The 20,324-nt window shown below is 39.3% G+C and overlaps 1 protein-coding gene across 1 annotated transcript in view; it reads left to right on the top strand.

Moving 5' to 3' along the window:
* ptprdb (protein tyrosine phosphatase receptor type Db) overlaps positions 1–20,324 on the top strand; it is a 165,998-nt gene that overhangs the window by 72,791 nt on the left and 72,883 nt on the right. Inside the window, exons 5-8 of the mRNA XM_037674346.1 lie at positions 10,485–10,673; positions 13,082–13,090; positions 17,060–17,077; positions 20,065–20,168. Coding sequence (XP_037530274.1) covers positions 10,485–10,673; positions 13,082–13,090; positions 17,060–17,077; positions 20,065–20,168 — 320 coding nt within the window. The remainder of the gene's footprint in view (positions 1–10,484; positions 10,674–13,081; positions 13,091–17,059; positions 17,078–20,064; positions 20,169–20,324) is intronic.

Below are 20,324 nucleotides of genomic sequence, written 5' to 3'. Positions count from 1 at the left end.
TCTCGGTCTAAGACAGTCGGTCTTTATGTAGTGATTAGCCTCTTTCTGTTCCTCTGAGGAGTCATTGTGCTGTGGATGAATAAAAGGCCACCTGGGAGCAGCTAATAGTCCCTGATAGACTGTCAGTCTAAATGTCATTTACAAAGTACACACACGCGCGCACACACACACACAGGTTGACACACACAGTTGTGTCAGTCATGTGTCCTAAAGTCCCCTGTGGTTTGGTAAAGACACTGACAGGAGGGATCTGGTGTAAAGGTCAGCTGGCTTAATTACTGATGATTAGAAGCAGACTAATTGAAATCTTGGCTCTCTGTAAATGGCTGTGATTGGCAATGGCTGAAATAACAATGAAGCTTGCAGCAATTATGCTTAAATACCCATTGCACAGTTAGATGCTCTATAATTAGTAGTTCTGTAAAAGCTCACATGTATCTAAGTGAATATTTTTTATAACTTTAGCCTGGGGGAGAAAAGCACTTTTTAATAAGATTTAACTGAAATATTTCTTTAAACCCGGTTTCAATAAACTATTCAATAACAAGATGTACTATTAACATGTGACTCTACTTTTGTGGTTTGAACAAATCACACAGTTTTTACTTACCTAAAAGCGAAAAGACGCAAAATATTAGCTAATAAAAAAAGTAGCAAAATGCTGCTTAAGGCCTAAACAAACAAAAAAAAAATGTTTGTTTGTTTTTTCCATTTACCCTTTAGTTGTGCAGGTAGTCTCACTGAGTCACAAGAACTCATTTTCAGGAGAGACCTGTTTTGGGGAGCAAATGGTGGGGGTTAAGGGCCTTGCTCAAGAGCCCAGGGTGGGGCAAATGAGGGTGGAGGCAGGTGTGGGTGTTTCATCTTTTGATCTTTCCGGTTTCCTCCCACAGACCAAAAACATGCATGTTAGGCTGATTGGTAACTCTAAATTGTCCCTAGGTGTGAGTGAGAGAGTGAATGATTGTTTGTCTCGTTTGTCTCTATGTGGCCCTGTGATGGACTTGCGACCCGTCCAGGGTGTACCCCGCCCCTCGCACAGTGATTGCTGGACATGGGCACCAGCGACCCCCGTGACCCAAAATGGAATAAGCGGGTAAAGATAAAATAGGATAAATAAAAAATATAAATAAAATTCACTTTTCATCTTCATCTTTTTCATCCCCATTTCGATGTTGACAGTACCAGGAGTTGAACCTGTGACTTTCTGATCACTTACCCATCTTCTCTAACCTCTGTGCCACCACTCCCCCATAATAAAAATTAAAGTAAAAACAAGCTATTGGTAAATATAGCAAAGACACAGGTAAAATTAAAAGTAGCAAAAGGCTAGATGAATGATAAAAGTCAGCTGTGGATAGTCAGGAAATGTTAACTATTAGAAGTCTAGGTAGAAGCTAAAAATTGTAAAAAATAAAAAAAAAGTTGGCCAAAAGTTAAAAGTAACAAAAGTTTAGCTAAACATGTTATCTGCATGCACCAACCAAAGCAGGACAAAAGAAAGTTAGAGGTCGATCAGATACATTCAGCTCGGCTGCCACTGAGTGAAGAGATATTAATACTTTTGTTTATTTCATATTTATTATTTTACACTCATTTTTAACCACAAACGAGGCTTAATTTGAGCCGGATCCTGAGCTCTCCTATTTCAACAGGTTGCATTGCGGTAATTGTTTGCTTGGATCCGGTAACTCTCAGGCTTACTAATAATAAAGTTATGAACAAATACGACTGCCTTGAACGAATAAAGCCTATACTGGATATGTCAACTGAAAATAATTGCATAAACACTCATTTTAAACACAACAGCCACTTATGAGCTTGTTAATATCACATACGAGCTGCCCCTTCAAATAAGCATTTCTGCTTCTACACTTAAAAATAAAATCTCCACCCCCTAAAAGTTCAGTCATGAGCAATTTAAAAACAAAAATAGAATTAAACAGCACAACTAAATTGCAGATCAGTGGGTCATTAATAAAATGTTAATTATTTATTAAAAATAGGAGAGAAATGTTTGATGGGTAATCACATGACATACGTATTAAAACAAGGGTGTCAATCTGTCAACATTTTTTTAAGTCTCCATGTACAACTAAACAATCAAGAATTGAAGTACATGAAGGCTGTGGTAATGGAGTAGAGTTGCATTCGGGCCCAAAAAATCTGATCCGACCCGGCCCCAGCCCGCAGTCATAATTTCTGAACCCCACCTGACCTAATGAATTAACAGTAATTACAGGTCCGAACCTGGAAAAAAAAATTTGATCAGTTATTAATGGTCGGGGATGCGCAGCTGAATATAAGTTTCAGAGCTGAGAGGTGTTTGTCTTTTCATGGCCATAAAAAAAGCATTTAAACGCCATTTCTGCCTGCATTCATCTGAATTACTGAGACACGTGGACTGTGACACACGCGTCTGCTTTGGGATCTCACCTGTTTGGGAGCTGCTCTAATAGCGTCGTCGGCCGCGCACGTCTGCTGAGTGCAGCTGCAGGATGAACGTCCATTTGGACTGCCTGGCAGTACAGTCCCATCTGAAGCTTAAATTAACTTTTTACCTCTTTCAAGGCCATTCAGCTCACATTGAAATGGCCACATGTGGCTGGTGGATGTATGGCAGGCCATGTTATCATATAATTGGATCACAGCTGATCCTGACCTAATTAGAAGCCCGAGACCGGCCCGGCCCGCACATTAATCACATTATAACGGCCCAGCTCTAATCCGGGTCAGTCCGGGCCGGGTTTCAGGTTTGGGTTAGAAATGACAGCTCTACAATGGAGATAGTACTCGAGTGGGTGGGTGGATGTGGGGGAATAGGATTCATTCATTCAACGTTTATTTATACAGGTTTGTCTCATTCAGCATCGAGGACTCATTTACAAGAGAGACGCTTGAGAGAAGCAGGGCGTGCTCTATTCACACAAGGAGAGAGCTGTTGGTCGTTAAAATACACCAGAATGCAGGAAACAGCATCTACTTTATTCAAAATGTTCTGGGGAAGGTACTCAGTGCACCTTCATCCTCAAGCTCAATAATCCATTGATTATTGAGCATGAACTTTGGTGTTATTCAAAAAATATTTATTTTATTATGTGCATATAAAAGGTTATACATCACAAAAATACATGTAAAAATGTGCAATCATATGCAGTACTTTTTAAGCCAGTATCTCATTGGGCTGTGACTGTTGGTGACTAGTTTGTGAACAGCATTCCTGAAGGAGCTTCCTACATGTCTCAAAACATTTGGGCGTACTTAAGTTCTTTGCCAAGAACATACTCAAAAATATTCTGTAACTCAATTTCTCTCACAATAGTCTTAGAGTTGACACATATTACTAATTTCCAAATTAGTCTTAGTCTCAAACTTCTCTCGAACCCTTCTCAATTCACTTTCCATCAATTCTAGAGCAATAGAGTTGCATTTTGACACTTGCCTGGGAGGGGTTTTTTGTTATTGTTTCATTTTAATGACAGCAAACATCTAGAATACAAATATGTCAGCTTTGCAGACAAAAAAGGCCATATCGGCTGCGCAAAACAGGGTTACACAGTTTCATAGTCACTTTGTCACAAACATTGCAAAAACATTTTTGCCGATTTCTCGCAGTTTAGAGTCACTAACTATTCTTCAACACTCGCAGTCTAATGAGATGCTAACCCCACAATGTAGATGAAATCAGAAGGCACTGAATATGAAGTAGTGGCACTAAGTTAATGACCTCAACAATCAAGTGATGTTGGACTCGTGTTATTATGAAGGTATTTAAAAAAAATAAAAATTAAAAATAAAAACTCAAGTTGTAGAAGGATGTTATGTTTTATAAAATACTGTAGTGCATGGCTATTCAACTACGGTAAATTGCTTAGGGGGGCACAGTTGCTGAAAGCATGGACATCCAGCTGTTATTGTCATTAAGTATATTTGTTTTATGGTTTAAAATCTAGTTTTAAAAAATGAACCCATTGGTGGGCTGAACTGAATTCACCCGTGAGCCTGATTTGGCCCCTGGACTGCCAGTTGAATAGCCCTGCTTTAGTGATTGATTATATAGGCATTAATTGTGGTATAACTTTGTTTTGTTTAGTCCAAGTCAGGTATTAATTGAGAAGGATAAGTTTGTATTCAAGATAGACATGTTATGTACTCATGTGGTTCTGATGTTAAAATCAGCACTTTTTTTTTGTTTCGTAAGAAACAGAAAGCTGATGACTGGCAGTCTTCCTGTCAGATGGTGAAACCAGACCAGCAATGTGTGTGAATTACATTAACCAAGTTACATAAAGAGGATGGTCTTCGCACTGCAGGACATGATCTGTTGTGCTATGAAATGATGCGTATTGCTCAAAGTGGGAATGATGAAGCAGGAGCACACCCGAATAAAACAGTGTGATGAGCAAAAGGCTCTGTCAACAATGGAGTGTAGGGTAACACATCTGCCATGACCTTTGCTGTGTTTAGCAACGCACTCTCATGGATCGCAAATACAGGAGCAGCTTAGAGACACATTTTAGTGTTGTTTACACCTGTCCCCATGATGAATTGTGGAAGGCTGGTCATGTGCATGTGTGGACTATTGAGCTTTCAACACTTCTACGTAGAAATGCACCCATTACTCAGAACAGAATAAGACAATTTTTTGCTTGACCAACACTTGGACATCCAACATTTTTGCACAACATACCTAAGCAAAGTGGCTAATTTGGGCTAGCAATAGTTTGTTTATGGTGTGCAAGTTTTTATTTAGTGAATAAAACTCTGAGTTAGTAGATGGTAATAAAAACACAATACAAAAAGTAAAGAAATTTGTGTTTGTTTGAATATATCTATGATGTAACAATAATTCTTACCACAAACCAAAATTCAGAATCAAAATCAAAATAAGCTTTATTATCATTGTACCAGAATACAGTGAAATTATGTTAGTACAGTCGTTTGAAAGATGGACCAAGTGCACGTTGCTGCTGCTGAGAAGTGCAGCCCCTATTCTTTATCAGAATACTTTTAGATAGAAAAAGGGAAGATAGTGGTATTGCGATAGATGAAGATTTTGTCCCTAGTTACCCATGACCCAGCAGAAATTTGATAATCGGCCCGTATCCGAGGCCAACAAGGGAGTCAGATTCAGATAAGCCTCGATTGTTGATTTTCTTCAAGCAGACAGAATTTTTTCCTCAGTCCTTCTGGAACTTTCTGGTTCAAAATGGCCTCATTTATGGGAATCCATTCTACTCATCCATGTTATGAGCCTCCTTCAAGGTCGATTCCAACATGCTGACAAGTCCCAGAAGCTGCAGGTGGCCTGCAATTCTCACAAATCACCTCCATCTTATGGTTTAGCTCATAAAGCAGCTGATTTTGAGTGTTCATAGCACAAATCAAATCTTCATACAGACTCGGAAGCTTTGTCATGGCCGAAAATGCTGCCAATGTCTTCTTCAAAAGTTGATAAAACAGAGTCCTGCCGATGCCAAAAAGCAGAGTCCCTCCTATCATAAATCCAAATGTATAAACCTCTTCAGCGTCCTCCTGAGACAGGACTGAGAGGCACATCAGCTGCCAAGCTCCCCATGGACCCATGACGTACCCCACAGCGTGAGTCTCAGCTGGACAAGCGGGTTCTCCAGGACCCTGTCTTTTTGTTGAAAAGATTTTGTTGATTACGTTGCATGTCCAGCCTACCAAATCCATAATCTTAATTTTTGTTCTGGAAATGTGTACCAGGTGCTTCAGACACACAGAGAGTGAAGCAGGAGGAAGGGGAACAGGGGAGGGAGAGCTAGAGCAGCCACCTTGAGCGAGAGCCTGTTTATTTCCCATTAAATGGTGACAAATATGTTAGTACAATACTTGTGGGTCGAGCAGTGGAGTTATGTGGGTTGCATCCAAGAAAAGCTAATCCCAACCATTTTTTTTCCTGTTATTGATTCATGTTTAGGGCTTCAGGTACCCCCCAATTGCTGACAATGAATTAAATCCTCAAAAATGACAAGTCTCGCCCCCACAGAGCAATGTTCATCAAACATTATTTCCAGAATTTGTGAGTGGAGAAGATGGAATAAACTACCTGAAGTTATAATGCCAACCACATTGAACACCTGTGGGAGCAGGTTGGGCATGCAGAGGAGGAGCATGTGCCAGACTGTTGTGGCTGTGTATGGTTCTTCCACTGACAAGGTTCAGGTTTTTTGGATTTGGTTAAATTGTCAGACAACATGAAGGGTTAAAAAGTTTATTATGACTGATTATTTCTAAGAACGAGCTGATGAACAGATAAACAGCCACTAACCTTCTCAAGCAGATTAGGTGGGAGCCACCTGTCAGAGCTGGGTAAGATGACATCACCGTCACTGGATGACGAGCAGCTGCAGGGGAGAGCTGTGTTTAATGTGGTCAGGAGTGTAATCCAAAAGTGAGGTCCAAGAGTCGAGGTCAGGGTCAGGCATGGAGAGTCAGAGATCCAGAAACAAATCCAAAGGGTAATCCATGGTTTGAGGTCGATAGGCCAGAATAGTCGGCAATAAGATTAGAATGGCAAAACAAGAGCCGACATAGAGCAGGGAGAGCAGGGGTTCAAAAGGCAGGCGTGATATTGTGACGAGAGGATCAAACAAGACTGTGGATGAAGCGCTGGACATCTTCTTTCAAAAGGGGTTTGATAATCTGGCAGAGGTAAGTGGTGAGAGGGGTTCTTAAATATGGCCAGGAACAGTCGCAGTGCATGAGCGATGATGAGCTGCGGGGAAGAGTGGGCGTGGCAGAATGACAGAGGCAGAAACTTGACATCCACGTGCTATTTGGGCCCCTGTTGTCAGTATGTCTTTGTTTATTTTGGCTTTATTCATCAAATCTAATAAATACCCAACAAGAATTAAAAGTAGAATAAGATGTTTGGCAGAGATATAAATTGGCTCATTTTTCATGGGTGGAACCCACGGATTCAACTTTTTTGATCAACACATAAATGCATCTTCCTAACAAATGTGGTACAGTTAAGGGGAAATAAACAGATTTATGAGATGTTTTGCTAAGAAACATTGTTACAACAAAGAAATAATCAACCAACCACACATTTTCTTGTTTTTTATGCTGCTTATGTAAAGTATTTAAAAATCAAGTGTGGAAGCAAAAGTGGGATAAGAAGCAGCAAAAAGTGAAAACGAATTTTCTAAAGAGGTTTGACTGCAACTCACTTTGCAGTTCTGTAGCGTTTAGTCCAACCTTTTTCTTTATAGCATAACTGTGATTTAAAACTTTTGGAAACATTTTCAAAATCAGAATTAGAACTGTAACAGGTGTGTCTCTACTGTCATTGGTATTTCTTCAACTTTTTTCTTGTGTGTAGTGATCTGACATGAGAAATTATCATTCATTTTTGGAAATGCATCGTGCTCTTAAAGAAAATGAATGCATATTTTGCTTCATATTGGAGTGGAAACATGCTATCATTCTGCTGTCAGGAGTGAAATACGTTCATAATCAAATGCTTCTGCTCTCGTTCAATCAAAGCATTGTGATCGTGGTTGGGAGTTTTCAGTCCCAGATGTTCAGCATGGTGCATTTTTCAAGCATAAATCACAAATCAGGATTTCACACATCTGCACAGGGACATTTTTCATTCTTGTGTTTGCACTTTTGTACATGTGCATAGTTTCTAGCCTGTATGTATGAACATCAGGCTCATGTGCACATCTGTGCATGCAGGATGTTACACCCTCATACAAACAAATGCATATTTACTTCTCTTTTCATTGTCCAAATGAGTGGCTTTAGGAAGAGGTGTATTCTCTTAGAGAGTAGCTTTCTAACTGTGCACTTTTCAGTGGCGTCCCACCCAAGGTAGATGAAATAGAATGCATTATTCCTGCCTACAAGGGGCTGGCTTTGAAGTAAGTGTTTGCATAATGAAAGCGAAGAGAATCAGGATTGTTATGCTGTATAAAGTCCCATGTGCTCCTCCTGCTTGCCTTTCTATTTCACTCTTGTTCTCTCCATTTTACCTTTCTGTCACTCTTTGTCCCAGTCTGTTCCTTTTTTTTCTTGCTTGCACTTTTGCCCTTCTTTCGCACTTTTTCTGTCTTCGAGATACACTCGTACACCAACACCTTCTCATCATGTTCTCTTAGTTTATTATATCCATGTTTCCATTTGTCAGCCGTCAAGATTGATTGAAATCGGAGCTGTTAAAAGGCCACACGTGCGCTCGTTGAATCCAGTGTCTCACAACCCATCGGCTACAGTTCGATGAGCTACTACCAGAATTAGCATCTCCTTGGTGAGGTTTAGCGCTAGGATTTCCCGTTAATGAGGTTGTGTGTGATGGAAAGGGATAAAGTCGCAGGGGATCCTGGGTATAAAAAATAGAGAGTGTTGGGATTAAAAATAGATCAAACACAGCTCAAACAAGCAGGAACACTCACTCTGTGCTCATCTCACTTTTCCTATCTGTGTCAGTCTTTATACACTTTGGTATTGAGGACTCAGGGGTCTGATGTTTTACGTTTTTGCTGTTTCAAACTGCAGACTTGAACCAAGTTATAAAGTAGGGTTTGTTTGTTTTTTTTAATTCCTCTGGACCTTTTTTTTATCTCCGACCTGGATCATTTATTGTGTCTTTTTTTAGTTCCACTATCTTTGATCTTTAAACTTTTTAGGCAGTCAGATTTTTTTTTTCTTAAATTTCCATTTTCAGGTGAATGCCATTGATTTTCTGTTTCATTGTGGAATGGCTCTCCATGTTTGATTTTATTGCCACTAATGTCTTTGAATTCAAATGTGATTTACCATCCCCTAAAGGTGCGAGTCTCAGTGGACATGTCTTTATTGGTCTCACCCTATTTGATTTTATGCGAGAGCTGAACTTCCCAAGAGCTCTGTGTGAAAAAGACAGAGCTCCATAAAGTGCAGATCATGTGCTCCTCGTTCCCGGCGGAATAGCGAATCGATTTTCACTGAGTTTTTCGTCAAACAGCCATTGTCTAAAGCTTTGGTGGGATGGTTGAGTAGAGTGAAATGTTATTATGTTTGACCTCAATATTGAACTCTTCAATCATCCTTCCTTTAAACCCTTGCAATTTTTGATCTGTTTCAACTATTTAAAAAATCTTCTTTCATTTGTAGACCACCCAACTGTTCTCCAGTTGATAGAGATTCGGTTACTACTTGTTATTACTAACAGTTATTATATTGAGGCATTTGAGTGCAGAGTACATTCTCATATTCAAGTAGATAGTTTCACAGGAGTTGGGGTTTAGGAGGTGGTTCAGTATCTTGATAAATGTAGGTTTTAGAAGGCAATACAGTGCAACTGTGCAGAAAATATGCATATTCAAAAGGAAAAACTGGTTCCTGTGAAGTTTTTGCTTAATTAATAATAAATGGTCCAAAAAGCATCATGAAAAAAAAAATCCCATTTCACCTCATACCAAGTTTAATTGTTTACACAGGAGATAATTTATTGATGTGTTTCACAAGTTTTAACCCTGACATCTAGAAATCAAGAGTGATTGATGAGGCGACAGTTGACCAGACTCCCTCTGGATGAACCCATGTCCACTGCAGCCTCAGTGTATTGGTTTTATCGGTCAGGAGAAAGCCCAAACCATGATTTGTTGCTGCTGGATCCTTTCTGCTGTGTTTTGAGACATGTTCTCTTGCATTCACCAAATGGGTATCAACATTACTGCTGTTCCACCAAGTTGTCATTCCTTCCATCAATATGGTTGTCTTTTTTTTTTTTTTTTTTTTTTTTTGGTTCTTCTCTTCTAGTTAGGGTTGTAAAAGAAAATTTCTGTGTATCAAAAGTTTCAGAAACACTCAAACTTTAAATCAATTTATTCTATGTCACCCAAATTAGAAGCTTGTTCTATTATAATTATTGGTTATATCATTTTGATCTCTAAAGAAGTCACCAATAAAAGTAAAGCATATGCTATGTTTAGAGAAAGGTCCACCAAAATGATCAGCTGATTAAACTGACTACTTTAATTTGTAGTTCCACATGGTTTTAATGAAAAAAAAATAGCATCATTACAATATCAATGTACTCAATAACAATATTGGAAAGGATCTGGGCTTCAATAAATCACAGGCTGAAATGTTATATTGAGTTATGTGCTATGTTATATTCTGCACATAAATAATATATCTAACCAGTCCAATGGTTTCTCACCACCCACGATACCCACACCCAATTTACATTATAGTAACAACAATGCTAGAGCAAAGATAGTAGTGAAAACATAGTGATGGCCAAGCAGGAAGAAAGAAATGGGAAAAGGTAGGTTTGCTGCAACAAGTATCCTCATCTCAACATTTAACAATATTAACACTATTCCTACTGATCTAAAACGGCTCTAAGACCAAATTGCTGTGAGTCACTGTTTAAAATGGAGAGTTATGATTGATGAAAAAGCTGAGACATGAAGCTCTGGCCTACCAGATTCAAAATCTAATTTCTGTGTTTAATCTTTCCTTAGAGGACCAACTGCCCCCAGGGTTTCCCACCATTGATATGGGCCCCCAGTTGAAAGTGGTGGAGCGTTCCCGGACCGCTACCATGCTCTGTGCTGCCAGTGGCAACCCTGACCCAGAAATTACCTGGTTCAAGGATTTCCTGCCTGTCAACACGTCCAATAATAACAGACGAATCAAGCAGCTCCGCTCAGGTAAACTACTTTTAGCTCTGTGTTCCTGCCCTCCTGAATTCATATTTTTATTTCTTCCTCCAGGATCCTGCCTCCCCCACCATGTTTTATCCCAGTCTTGTCCCAACTTTGTCTTGTCTTCTTAGACTATTCTTTTTACTTATACGTCCTGCAAATTGTTCTTTTATTCTTACCCACTTTTACCCCTTACCTTAATGCTCTTTCACCCTCCTCCTGTCGTGGTCAATGGCTGTTTTTCAGCTGTATTCCTCTGCTGTTCTTGGTTTATGAGTTGGCTGTTTATGATTGCCAACCCCTTCAAAACTCTTCAAGAACTTTTAAAGCAAACTCCAAACTTTTTTTCCAGACTCTCTGAGGACTTCCTGTGTATATCACCATCACAAAGTGTTACATCTTTCACTAATGAGTTCATGAAATGTATCTAAGAAACATGAGTTTTCAGTATTTCTCTAGTTAAATTTCCAATATTTCCTCTTTGGTCATGTTACACTAAAACCAAGTGATGTTGGTATGCACTTAAGGAATGCCCTTATTGAAGTAGCTCACTGCTGTGACTAAACACTCAAATAATCTTTCATTTTTCCTTATTTATTACAAAATGTGTCTGCTTGGATGTAAAACTAACTTCTTGAAATTTGTTTTCTGGGTTTAAAGGAAATACATTGACAAAATGTGTTAAACCAACTAATTTTCCTGAAAGTGACTCCCGGTCTTTCAGTCCATTGTTTTTCATGGCCACAGTAGTGCGTACAGTCCCAACTTGTTTTAAAGCCCCCTTTCTGCTCTATCCTCCCTTTGCTTCCAGGGATCAACTTTGTGTCCCAAACCCATTATTCTTGTAATCGCAGACCCAACTTTCTTGTTTCATTATGGATATAATGACCTCTTTGTTTCTGTCCCTCTTCAGTTTTATTATCATTTAGCTTGGCCCGCAATACTTTAATCTTTTTTTTAACTGCAAAACAAACATATGTTCCCATTTTAAATGTTAAATATTTGAAATGTTGTTAAATATTTAATATGATTACAAAACATTACTAAAAAGTTGAGCACCCAGAAGGAATGGTCCACTTTGGACTTATTTTGCTGCACAAGCTGACCAGCAATGGACATGTAAGGGATTTGAATTGGAAAGATCTGACATGTCTGGAGCAGGCCACAGAGGGCAAAGTAGGGGCCTCGCAAGTGGAGCAATAGTGTAATCAAGCAGTTGCCACAGCTTCTGACAGTCAGTCACAAATGTTTGTAAAGGTCACCAGACATAGAGGATGCCTCGTAGATGCATTAACAGCATTTGATGGAGCTTGATACGGGTCACTTGTGGGTTTGTTTGACCACACTCTGGAAAGTTTATCATAATGTGTACCAAGTATTACAGAACCTATGATCTGCTCCTGCCAACCAGACACTTTACAATGCCTTCTGTGATCCCACACCTTGTCTGGCATCAGGTGAACTAAGGAGTCATTCCTGGGTGTAAGTTGCTATTAACACCAGAGCAGAGACGACTGCATTTGGCGTTGTAACCAGGAGGCATAGACTAGCAACACCATATCATACTAAGTGATGAATCACAGTTCTGAATAACCACAGATTAACATTGTGTGTGCATATGGTGCTTCCAAGGGGAGGAAACAAACTCTCTTAACGTTGTGGAGAGACACACTCATGTGGAGAGCCAAAGAGTGTGAGTTCAAGTAACCTCTGGTAGTCATTCATGGAACCCTGAAGGCATGGAGCCACATCAGTCCTATCCTGTGACCTCATGTCTTACCCCACCTGAGACAGCATTCCGATACCGTTTTTTTTTTTTTTTTTTCAATAAAACAACACCAGTCTATAAACTGCTTGTGTCGTGTTGTGTTCCTCTCATGGACAGCCATGTCCCCTAACTTTCCTCCAGTTGAACGTGTGGAAAGAACACAAACGTTAACTCTGACTGAATATCCACTGGCAGAGTCTAAATTGTCAGGTACAACAGCTGTGGACCAACATGCCGCACAAGAGGATGAATGTTGTCAGACTGTTCTGTACTGAACTGCTGCTTGCACCTAGACCAGAGGAGGTGCCACGTCCTATTGACATGGCACCAAGAGTATGCCTATACCGCCCACTCGATTTTTCATTTGATTTGACATGTAATCATTGGAATGTGGTCACAAAATCTTCCAACACATGCAGACACTTTTCATTTCCACAAATCCATCTGGGTGCTCAACTCCTTCTGTCAGTAACTGTAGTTGGCATTAAGAATATTTTAAATGTCAAGTAATACGTAATAAATTTATGTGGAGTTCCACTCCATTTTCAAAATGTTTCAACTAATTCAACACGTCTGTGTAACCAGTGGTCCGATTATAATGCCATGTCTATGCTGTTCTTTTCTCTTTGTATCTTTTTAACCACAGAGTCCTTTGGTAAGTGCTTCTGTTCTGAGGCCCACACCCTCACTGTCCACTTTTCTACTTACTGCTCACTAATGTTGCTACTGTTACTGCTATTTCTCACCTCTACACTTACTGCAGTGTTATTAAAATGCATGGCATGCATTTTACTAACAGTCAAACACAATAATGACTCTAAGCGCTACACAGAGCAAACACGCACTTCTCTCTATGCTGGTTAAAGTTCAGATGGTATCTACAACACACACACACACACACACACACAAGTGCAAACATTCACACATATCTCTTTCTCACCCTCACCTGTGCACCTGCAGCTTTTCCACACCCAAAGAATTATAATTTGCTCCTCGCACTCACCCATTTTACTTTCCCACTCGTTCACTTATTTAGTTATTCTCTCCCCCACTCACTCTATCATCCACTCACCCACTTAATCTCTCCACTCTGTTGTATCGAGTTACCAGTCAATAAGGCAGACTGCAGATAGGTATGCCTCTGGTGGAGCCAGAGACAAAATCAATCAATGGTGTCCAGGTTTTCAGACTACCAGTGGTTAACTGTGCTGCATAGTGTGCACATTTAACTAAACCAGTTCACTAAAGAGCATAGTGAGATCGGCATGGTATGGCCATACATGTATTTGATTTTAAGCATACAGTAGTTGTAATGAAGTTTAGCAAAAATTTGCATTTAAAAGAATCCACTTTTCAGTACTGTTAAATTTCTAATAAATTATTAATTATCTTAAGGCAAAGGCACAATAATAAGAAGGTACAACACAGCAGAGGTTAGAGGTGTCACCTCTCAACAAGAAGGTTGCAAGATTTCCTCCTCCTGGCCTTTCTGGGTGGATCTTGCATGATCCCCCTGTTCCCAAGTGGGTTTTCTCCAGGTACTCCAGTTTTCTCCCTCAGACTAAAACCATGCATGTTAGCTTTATTGGGAACTCTAAACTGGCCCTAGGTGTGAGTGAGAATGGATTTTTGTTTGTCTAGCTTGTCTCTATGTGGCCCTGAGATGGACTTGTCACCTGTCCATGGTGTACGTTGCCTCTCCCACATTGACTGCTGGAGAAAGGCACCAGCTTCCTGCGACCCAGAAAAGAAAAAGTTGGTTAAGAAAACAAATGGACAACACAATAATAAGCACGTTTGGCTGCAGTCACTCTATACTTGTACTTCCCTTAGAGTTTACACGTAACTGTCCATAAAAAATATGCTAGAGATGGGTTAAGTTTTTTGTTACTTGAAAAACACAGATGTCCCTTGAGTATAATCACTTGACTAGATTTGGTTAAAAAAAAACTTTTATTTTAATTATTATTTTTAATTACACTCAAAAGATTTCGTGGGAAGTTACTAGGATAACATCCTGGATTTAGTATGGGTCCAATAGAAGCATTCTTTGGATAAAATGGGCATAAATTTGAATGTCGAGAAGAGATCAAGTCACTTTTTTTTAAAGAAAATTAATAAAATGTCTTGATTTTCATGACATAGACTTCTCACATAAGCCTTCCTCAGTCAGTCCAAAGACTGTATAAACTGTAAAACTTGTTTTGTAATCTGTGGGCTAGAATCCACAAGTTGTAGTTTTCATATATATATAAACAAATGGCCGGACCAGACAGATTAGCAGAGCATAAATATGCAATCCATTCAGGTAACGGCAGTTTTCCAATGGTCAGACAGTTTCTAGATGACCATAGCAGCAATCCATCTTCATTACAAGACTGATCGATCATTTTCCTTTTTCCATTAGATAGAAGATACGATTTAAAAAATTACCCTTAGGCTTGTGTGCCTTAGTCTTAGTTTTAATAGTTAAAAATGTGTTTCTGTCTAGTACTTTTTTCTAGTCAAGTCAAATCAAATTTATTTATAGAGCACATTTAAAACATATACTGTTACCAAAGTGCTTAACAATAAAATCACAGCATCAGTAAGAAATAACAGGATACAATTAAAAGCAACAACAAATAAAAACGTAGAAAACGCAAACACAGTGAGAAACAATGGGATAATAAATCACATCATATTGTGTTAAATGGCAGTAAATACAGGTGCATTTTCAGGAGAGATTTAAAAACAGTAAGTGAAGTGACCTGTCTAATGTTGAGGGGCAGATTGTTCCAGAGTTTAGGGCCATGACTGAAAAGGCCTGATCTCCTCTGAGCTTCAGCCTGGTTTTTGGTACAACCAAAATCAGATGATCTCAGCACCCGAGCAGGAACATATGGTTGAAGTAGGTCAGAGAGGTATGAGGATGCAAGGCCGTTAATGCGCTTAAATGTCAAAAAGAGAATTTTAAAATCAATTCTGGCACGCACAGGGAGCCAGTGGAGGAAGGACAAAACCGGTGAAATGTGCTCAAACCTATGAGTTCCTGTTAATAGCCAAGCTGCAGCATTTGGCCGAGCTGGAGATGTGAAAGGGAGACCTGACTCACCCCAACAAAAAGCATGTTATAGTAGTCCAGCCGGGTTGTAACAAATGCATGGACTAAATTATCAAGGTCAGATCTGGTCAACCTGGACTTAAGCTTAGCTATCTGCCTAAACTGGAAGACTTTTTTTGAAGAACAGAGTTAATCTGTTTATTGAACATAAAGTCTGAGTCTAAAACATCCCAAGATTCGTAACAGACTGCTTAAGATAAGGCTGAAGAGAGTCAAGATTAACTGTATCAGGGAGAGCAGTAGTGTCAGGATTTGTGTCAGGAGCGAACCCAGAGTGCAGAACAGGGACTCAACTTGGCAGAAATACAAAAATAGGATTTTAATGATAAACGAAAGTACAAAATAAACAAGCTGACGGGGCAGCAAAACTTACATGAACATAGGAAGGAGGCACGGGGAACTCAGGAGACACGAGAGACACGGGGAACTCGAGGAACCAGGAAGACTCAGGGAAAGACTCAGGAGACCCAACAAAGAGTACCCAACGAAGTCGACCCGACCAAGAACAAGACAGAACGGACGGCTTAAATACAGGGACAAGACGAGACGTGATAACAAACAGCTGGGACGAGACACAGGTGGCACTAATAGAAATAATGAGGGAGCACAAGGGAAACAAACACAAACCGGGCCACAGAAAAGTACCATCCTTACAAGTAGAGCAATGACTTCAGTTTTCAGTTTCATTAAAACATTTAAAAAATGACGCTATCTCTGACTTGATGTCATCAAGACATTTTAACAGAAGATGAATGGAGCTGGAGCTGTTGGGTTTTAAGGGCAGATAAATCTGATGGTCACCAGCATAACAATGAAACGATAAACCATGTTTCCTCAGGATAGACCCCAAGGGGAGCAGATACAATGAGAACAGAAGGGGTCCAAGAATGGAGCCTTGTGGGACCCAGATCGATTTTAGATCAACTGAAACAGACTAAGACTAAATTCGACAACTTGGACACAAGCTGTGCAGAACAATATGTAGATTGGATAGCAAAGAATGTCTAACAATGAAGAAAATCCCGACAAAGTACTGGAGAGTGGATTTTTTTTCCTCTAGAAGTTGATAAAATATTACATTTACACATCAAACTCATATCGAGGTTAGACCTGGTTTTGATTCATTTGGAAGACAAGTGCATTTTAAACTCATAACACCAGTCAACCTCTTAGAAACCTCTTCTGGCTCCTAGAGCCACATTTGCCCTTCTGCAAGTCAATGAAGTAAATCAATAACCAATCCCCTTGCAGCTCTATCTGTCTGTCACTCTAAGATCTACTTTTCTCTTCTCAGTCTTATTCTGCCTTCATTTATTATTCTTATTCTTTTATGCCTCCACTTTCTCTCACTTTCCCAAGGATCTGTATTTTAAGTCTTCCTCTCTAATTTGATTCTACTCCTCAACAAGTTACGTCCCTACCCCTAAGTCCCTCCCCACCCTTATCCCAGTCTCCTTTTGTGGTACTAACATTTTCTTCTTCTTCTCCTTCTCTAATCTCGTGCATTCATTGCTCACTCAGGTGGCACGCCCATACGAGGTAAGACTGCTGGGAGGACCAACTTTTCACAGTGGCCTGACTCCTTTTCAACCTCTGCCGCCTACTTGTCTCGCAGATCTGACAGGCTGTTTTCGATGGGTTTATTAATACAGGACTTTTCTGTACTGATAACACTCATCCAACAGCTTCAGATGTGCTGTAGGTGCAAGAGGAGGAATTGGAGTTAAGCAAAAACTTCATTATACTATAGCTTTCACCTACCCTCCTCTCATATTTCATCCTTATGTTTTTTCATCTCAACATTTATTCTATAACGCGTGTCCATTGTTACTTCCCTCATAAATCTATGATGTGCTTTTGTTTTTTTTGTATTTGTTGATTTGAAACCCCTTTCCATTCCTACCACTCACCTGCAGGCTATCAGCTGTTTGTTTTCTTTACAAAATCTTGCTGTATATTCCATAAATGGGTGCATATGCTACAAATTGTTGACTTATCAGACTATGTAAAGCCACTTTTAAAGAGCCTCTGGTCATGCATAAAGATATATCAGTGAAACATACTACTTTTTGTATGATATTGTAATTAAACTTGACATGACTTAGTATTTAATAAGCTAATTAGTTAGAATTGTAGTTGCATCAATTAAGGTTGTTTTCACACCAGATAGTCCAGTAAACTCGGTTCTGTTCGGGACCAATATTCATGAAATAAAAAAACAGTATTTATTCAAATGTCTCTTGTTCAGTCCAGGGTCTAGGTAGCACCTAGAGTAATTTAAATGTTAGAGGGGAGAAATATTTGCTTTAAAAAAAATAAGCAGAAAGGTTATTTAAAACCTGAATAATCTGATGCATTTTAGGCCCATCTACATGACTTCGGATGATTAAATGGACATTTTGTGTTGCATTTGTGCCTCTTGTCATAATGCAAATGGTTCTTTTGTCATAAAAAATAAGCATACGTTTCCAAAGTTAATATTTTTCAAAACTCAGTCTTTAGTGCCTCCATAGATTTGACAAATTGAGCTTTTGATTATTGATGATTAGCAGCTAATTTTGTGCTTGTTCTCAAATGTATTCTGCACTAAAATACAGAACAGACATGAACCATTTTTACTGGGTGTTTTCGATGTCGGTGTCACTTTATGTTCTGATCCTGTTAAAATTTTAGATGGGCATCAGAAAAGTTCTTACCTGAGAAGGAATGGTAAACGAGCTTAACTTTCTTTCTGGTATTTTCATATTTCAGTATTATTGATGTTCGCTCCCCCTTGTGGTGGGGCATGGGTATTTCAGCATTTTGGATCTAATGTTTCAAGTCGAGGTTCTTGTCATTTGCATCACGTGTGGTACATGAGGTGGAACGAAATTGTGTACACAGGGTCCCATTTACATACAAAAGTACCAAAAATATACAGTGTAAAAAGAAACAATAAATAAGGATCTAAGCTATAAACTAAGATATACACTAAACGAACGCCCAACAGTACGCTAAAATATCTAAGATATACGCTAGTCACTAATAGTGCAAAACAATACACCGAGCAACAGATGCACGATGCTCATAAGTTTGGTTTGGCTATAGTTCACACGCTAAATGTGAGCGGAGTCGGGCTCGGAGCCGACCCCAAAACTAACATAAACTGGGATTTCACTGGGAGCCGCTTGTCGCTTGAAGTTGGCTTCTCATCTGAACAAAGTCTTTTTGTAAAATGGAGGGAAACATCCAGAGTAGTGCAGGCGAGGCTTTAGGCAAATTTTCACGGACTGGGAATGGGTTAAAAATCATCAAAGGTTTCACATCCGATTTGTTTCCAGTTTGAAGCAGTGTGTTCAAAACTTGGGTTTATTTCTTTGTTGCTTTAAGTTGATGTAAAGCATCTTTACATTTATTTTACTTTGTTTTGGTTTTTATCCAATTTTGTCTCCATTTTTTCTTGTTTTTTTATTATTGTGAGGGTCATGACCTGAACTTGACCCAGCCTCTCCCCCTCTACCTTATCTGTATTTGCCCAATCAAACGTCCCAGTTTTGTTTTCCCTCCCAGCTGTTACTCACTCAGCCTGAATAGTCCAGATGGCCAAGACACACAACACTAGTGTGCTCATACTCTCACAAAATCAACCTGCAAACACACACACATCGTCATGGCTTTTTACCATCACTTTCTCTCTTTTTTTCTCTTCTCCTTCATAATCAATAAAAAGCCCCAAGCAACCACTTTTTTGATAAAGTTTTTTCTGGGCGCTTTTTTTTGCCTTACCACGCCATCTTTAAAGAACCTCTGGTTGACTTTTTTGACAGTTTTTCTATTTTCAGGGAGCGAGAAAGCATCAGTCCCTTCCCGAGGCTTTGCGTATGTCGTTCTTTTTTTTTTTTTTAATCTGTTGGCCTTGATGGGGCTCAAGTAATGTCCTCACCTTCCAAATGGGTGTGTTTAAAACTGACATCACACTCCTGATCCCACTGGTGGATCTGCAAGAATTGTTGATATATCTTCTTGCCATGGCAATACCTTTGTCACATCTTACCTTTGAAAACTGGTTTGCTCTTTAATATAACTACGTCTCCATTTTCAGCAAAGGCTTTTTTAAAAACTGTATTTGTGACTGGATTTTTTTCATATTTTGGCTACTTTGTTCGTGTGTGTCTGTCTTGCATGAGGTCAGCACTTTCTGTTTTTTGTGGGCTTTGTATCTCTTTTTTGTATTTTGTTATCTTTTCATATCTAAAGCAGGAAGGTGGCCCTTGTTTGGGGCAGATTCTTGCCAGCTTTTATAGAAACGTGTTGGATTTGGCTTCTTTTGTAGCCTCAAAAAATTGTACCATTTTCCTTTTGCTTAAATCTCTCTCAGTGTCATTTTTTTATTTTTATTTAAGCCATTTATATGTTAGTACATTTGTTAATGATGATATCCAGTTATCTTCCACTTCTGTGTAATTGCTGCTTCTCCCCTCTCCATCTGTGACTCCTCCTTGTCTTCCTGTCCTCTGCTTCTTCTCTCCATCGCTCCATCCGTCCAGGTGCCCTCCAGATAGAGATGAGTGAGGAGTCTGACCAGGGGAAGTATGAGTGTGTTGCCACCAACAGTGACGGGACGCGCTATTCCACCCCAGCAAACCTGTATGTCAGAGGTAAGACAGACAGACAAATAAATAGTTTTCCTAAATAATTTCCTGTTTCACAATGAAATTAATTGTTTTGTTGTTTTTTTTCTTTCAATCTATAGTAGCTATGTATAAAATATGCCATTACAGTAGTCCCTATTTTATTATATACATAT

The sequence above is a fragment of the Nematolebias whitei genome, chromosome 3 (genome assembly GCF_014905685.2).
Source record: "Nematolebias whitei isolate Nwh7 chromosome 3, NemWhi1, whole genome shotgun sequence".
Taxonomy (NCBI): Eukaryota; Metazoa; Chordata; class Actinopteri; order Cyprinodontiformes; family Rivulidae; genus Nematolebias; species Nematolebias whitei.
Note: the sequence above shows the minus strand (reverse complement) of the source record. Positions and strands in the feature narration are given on the sequence as shown.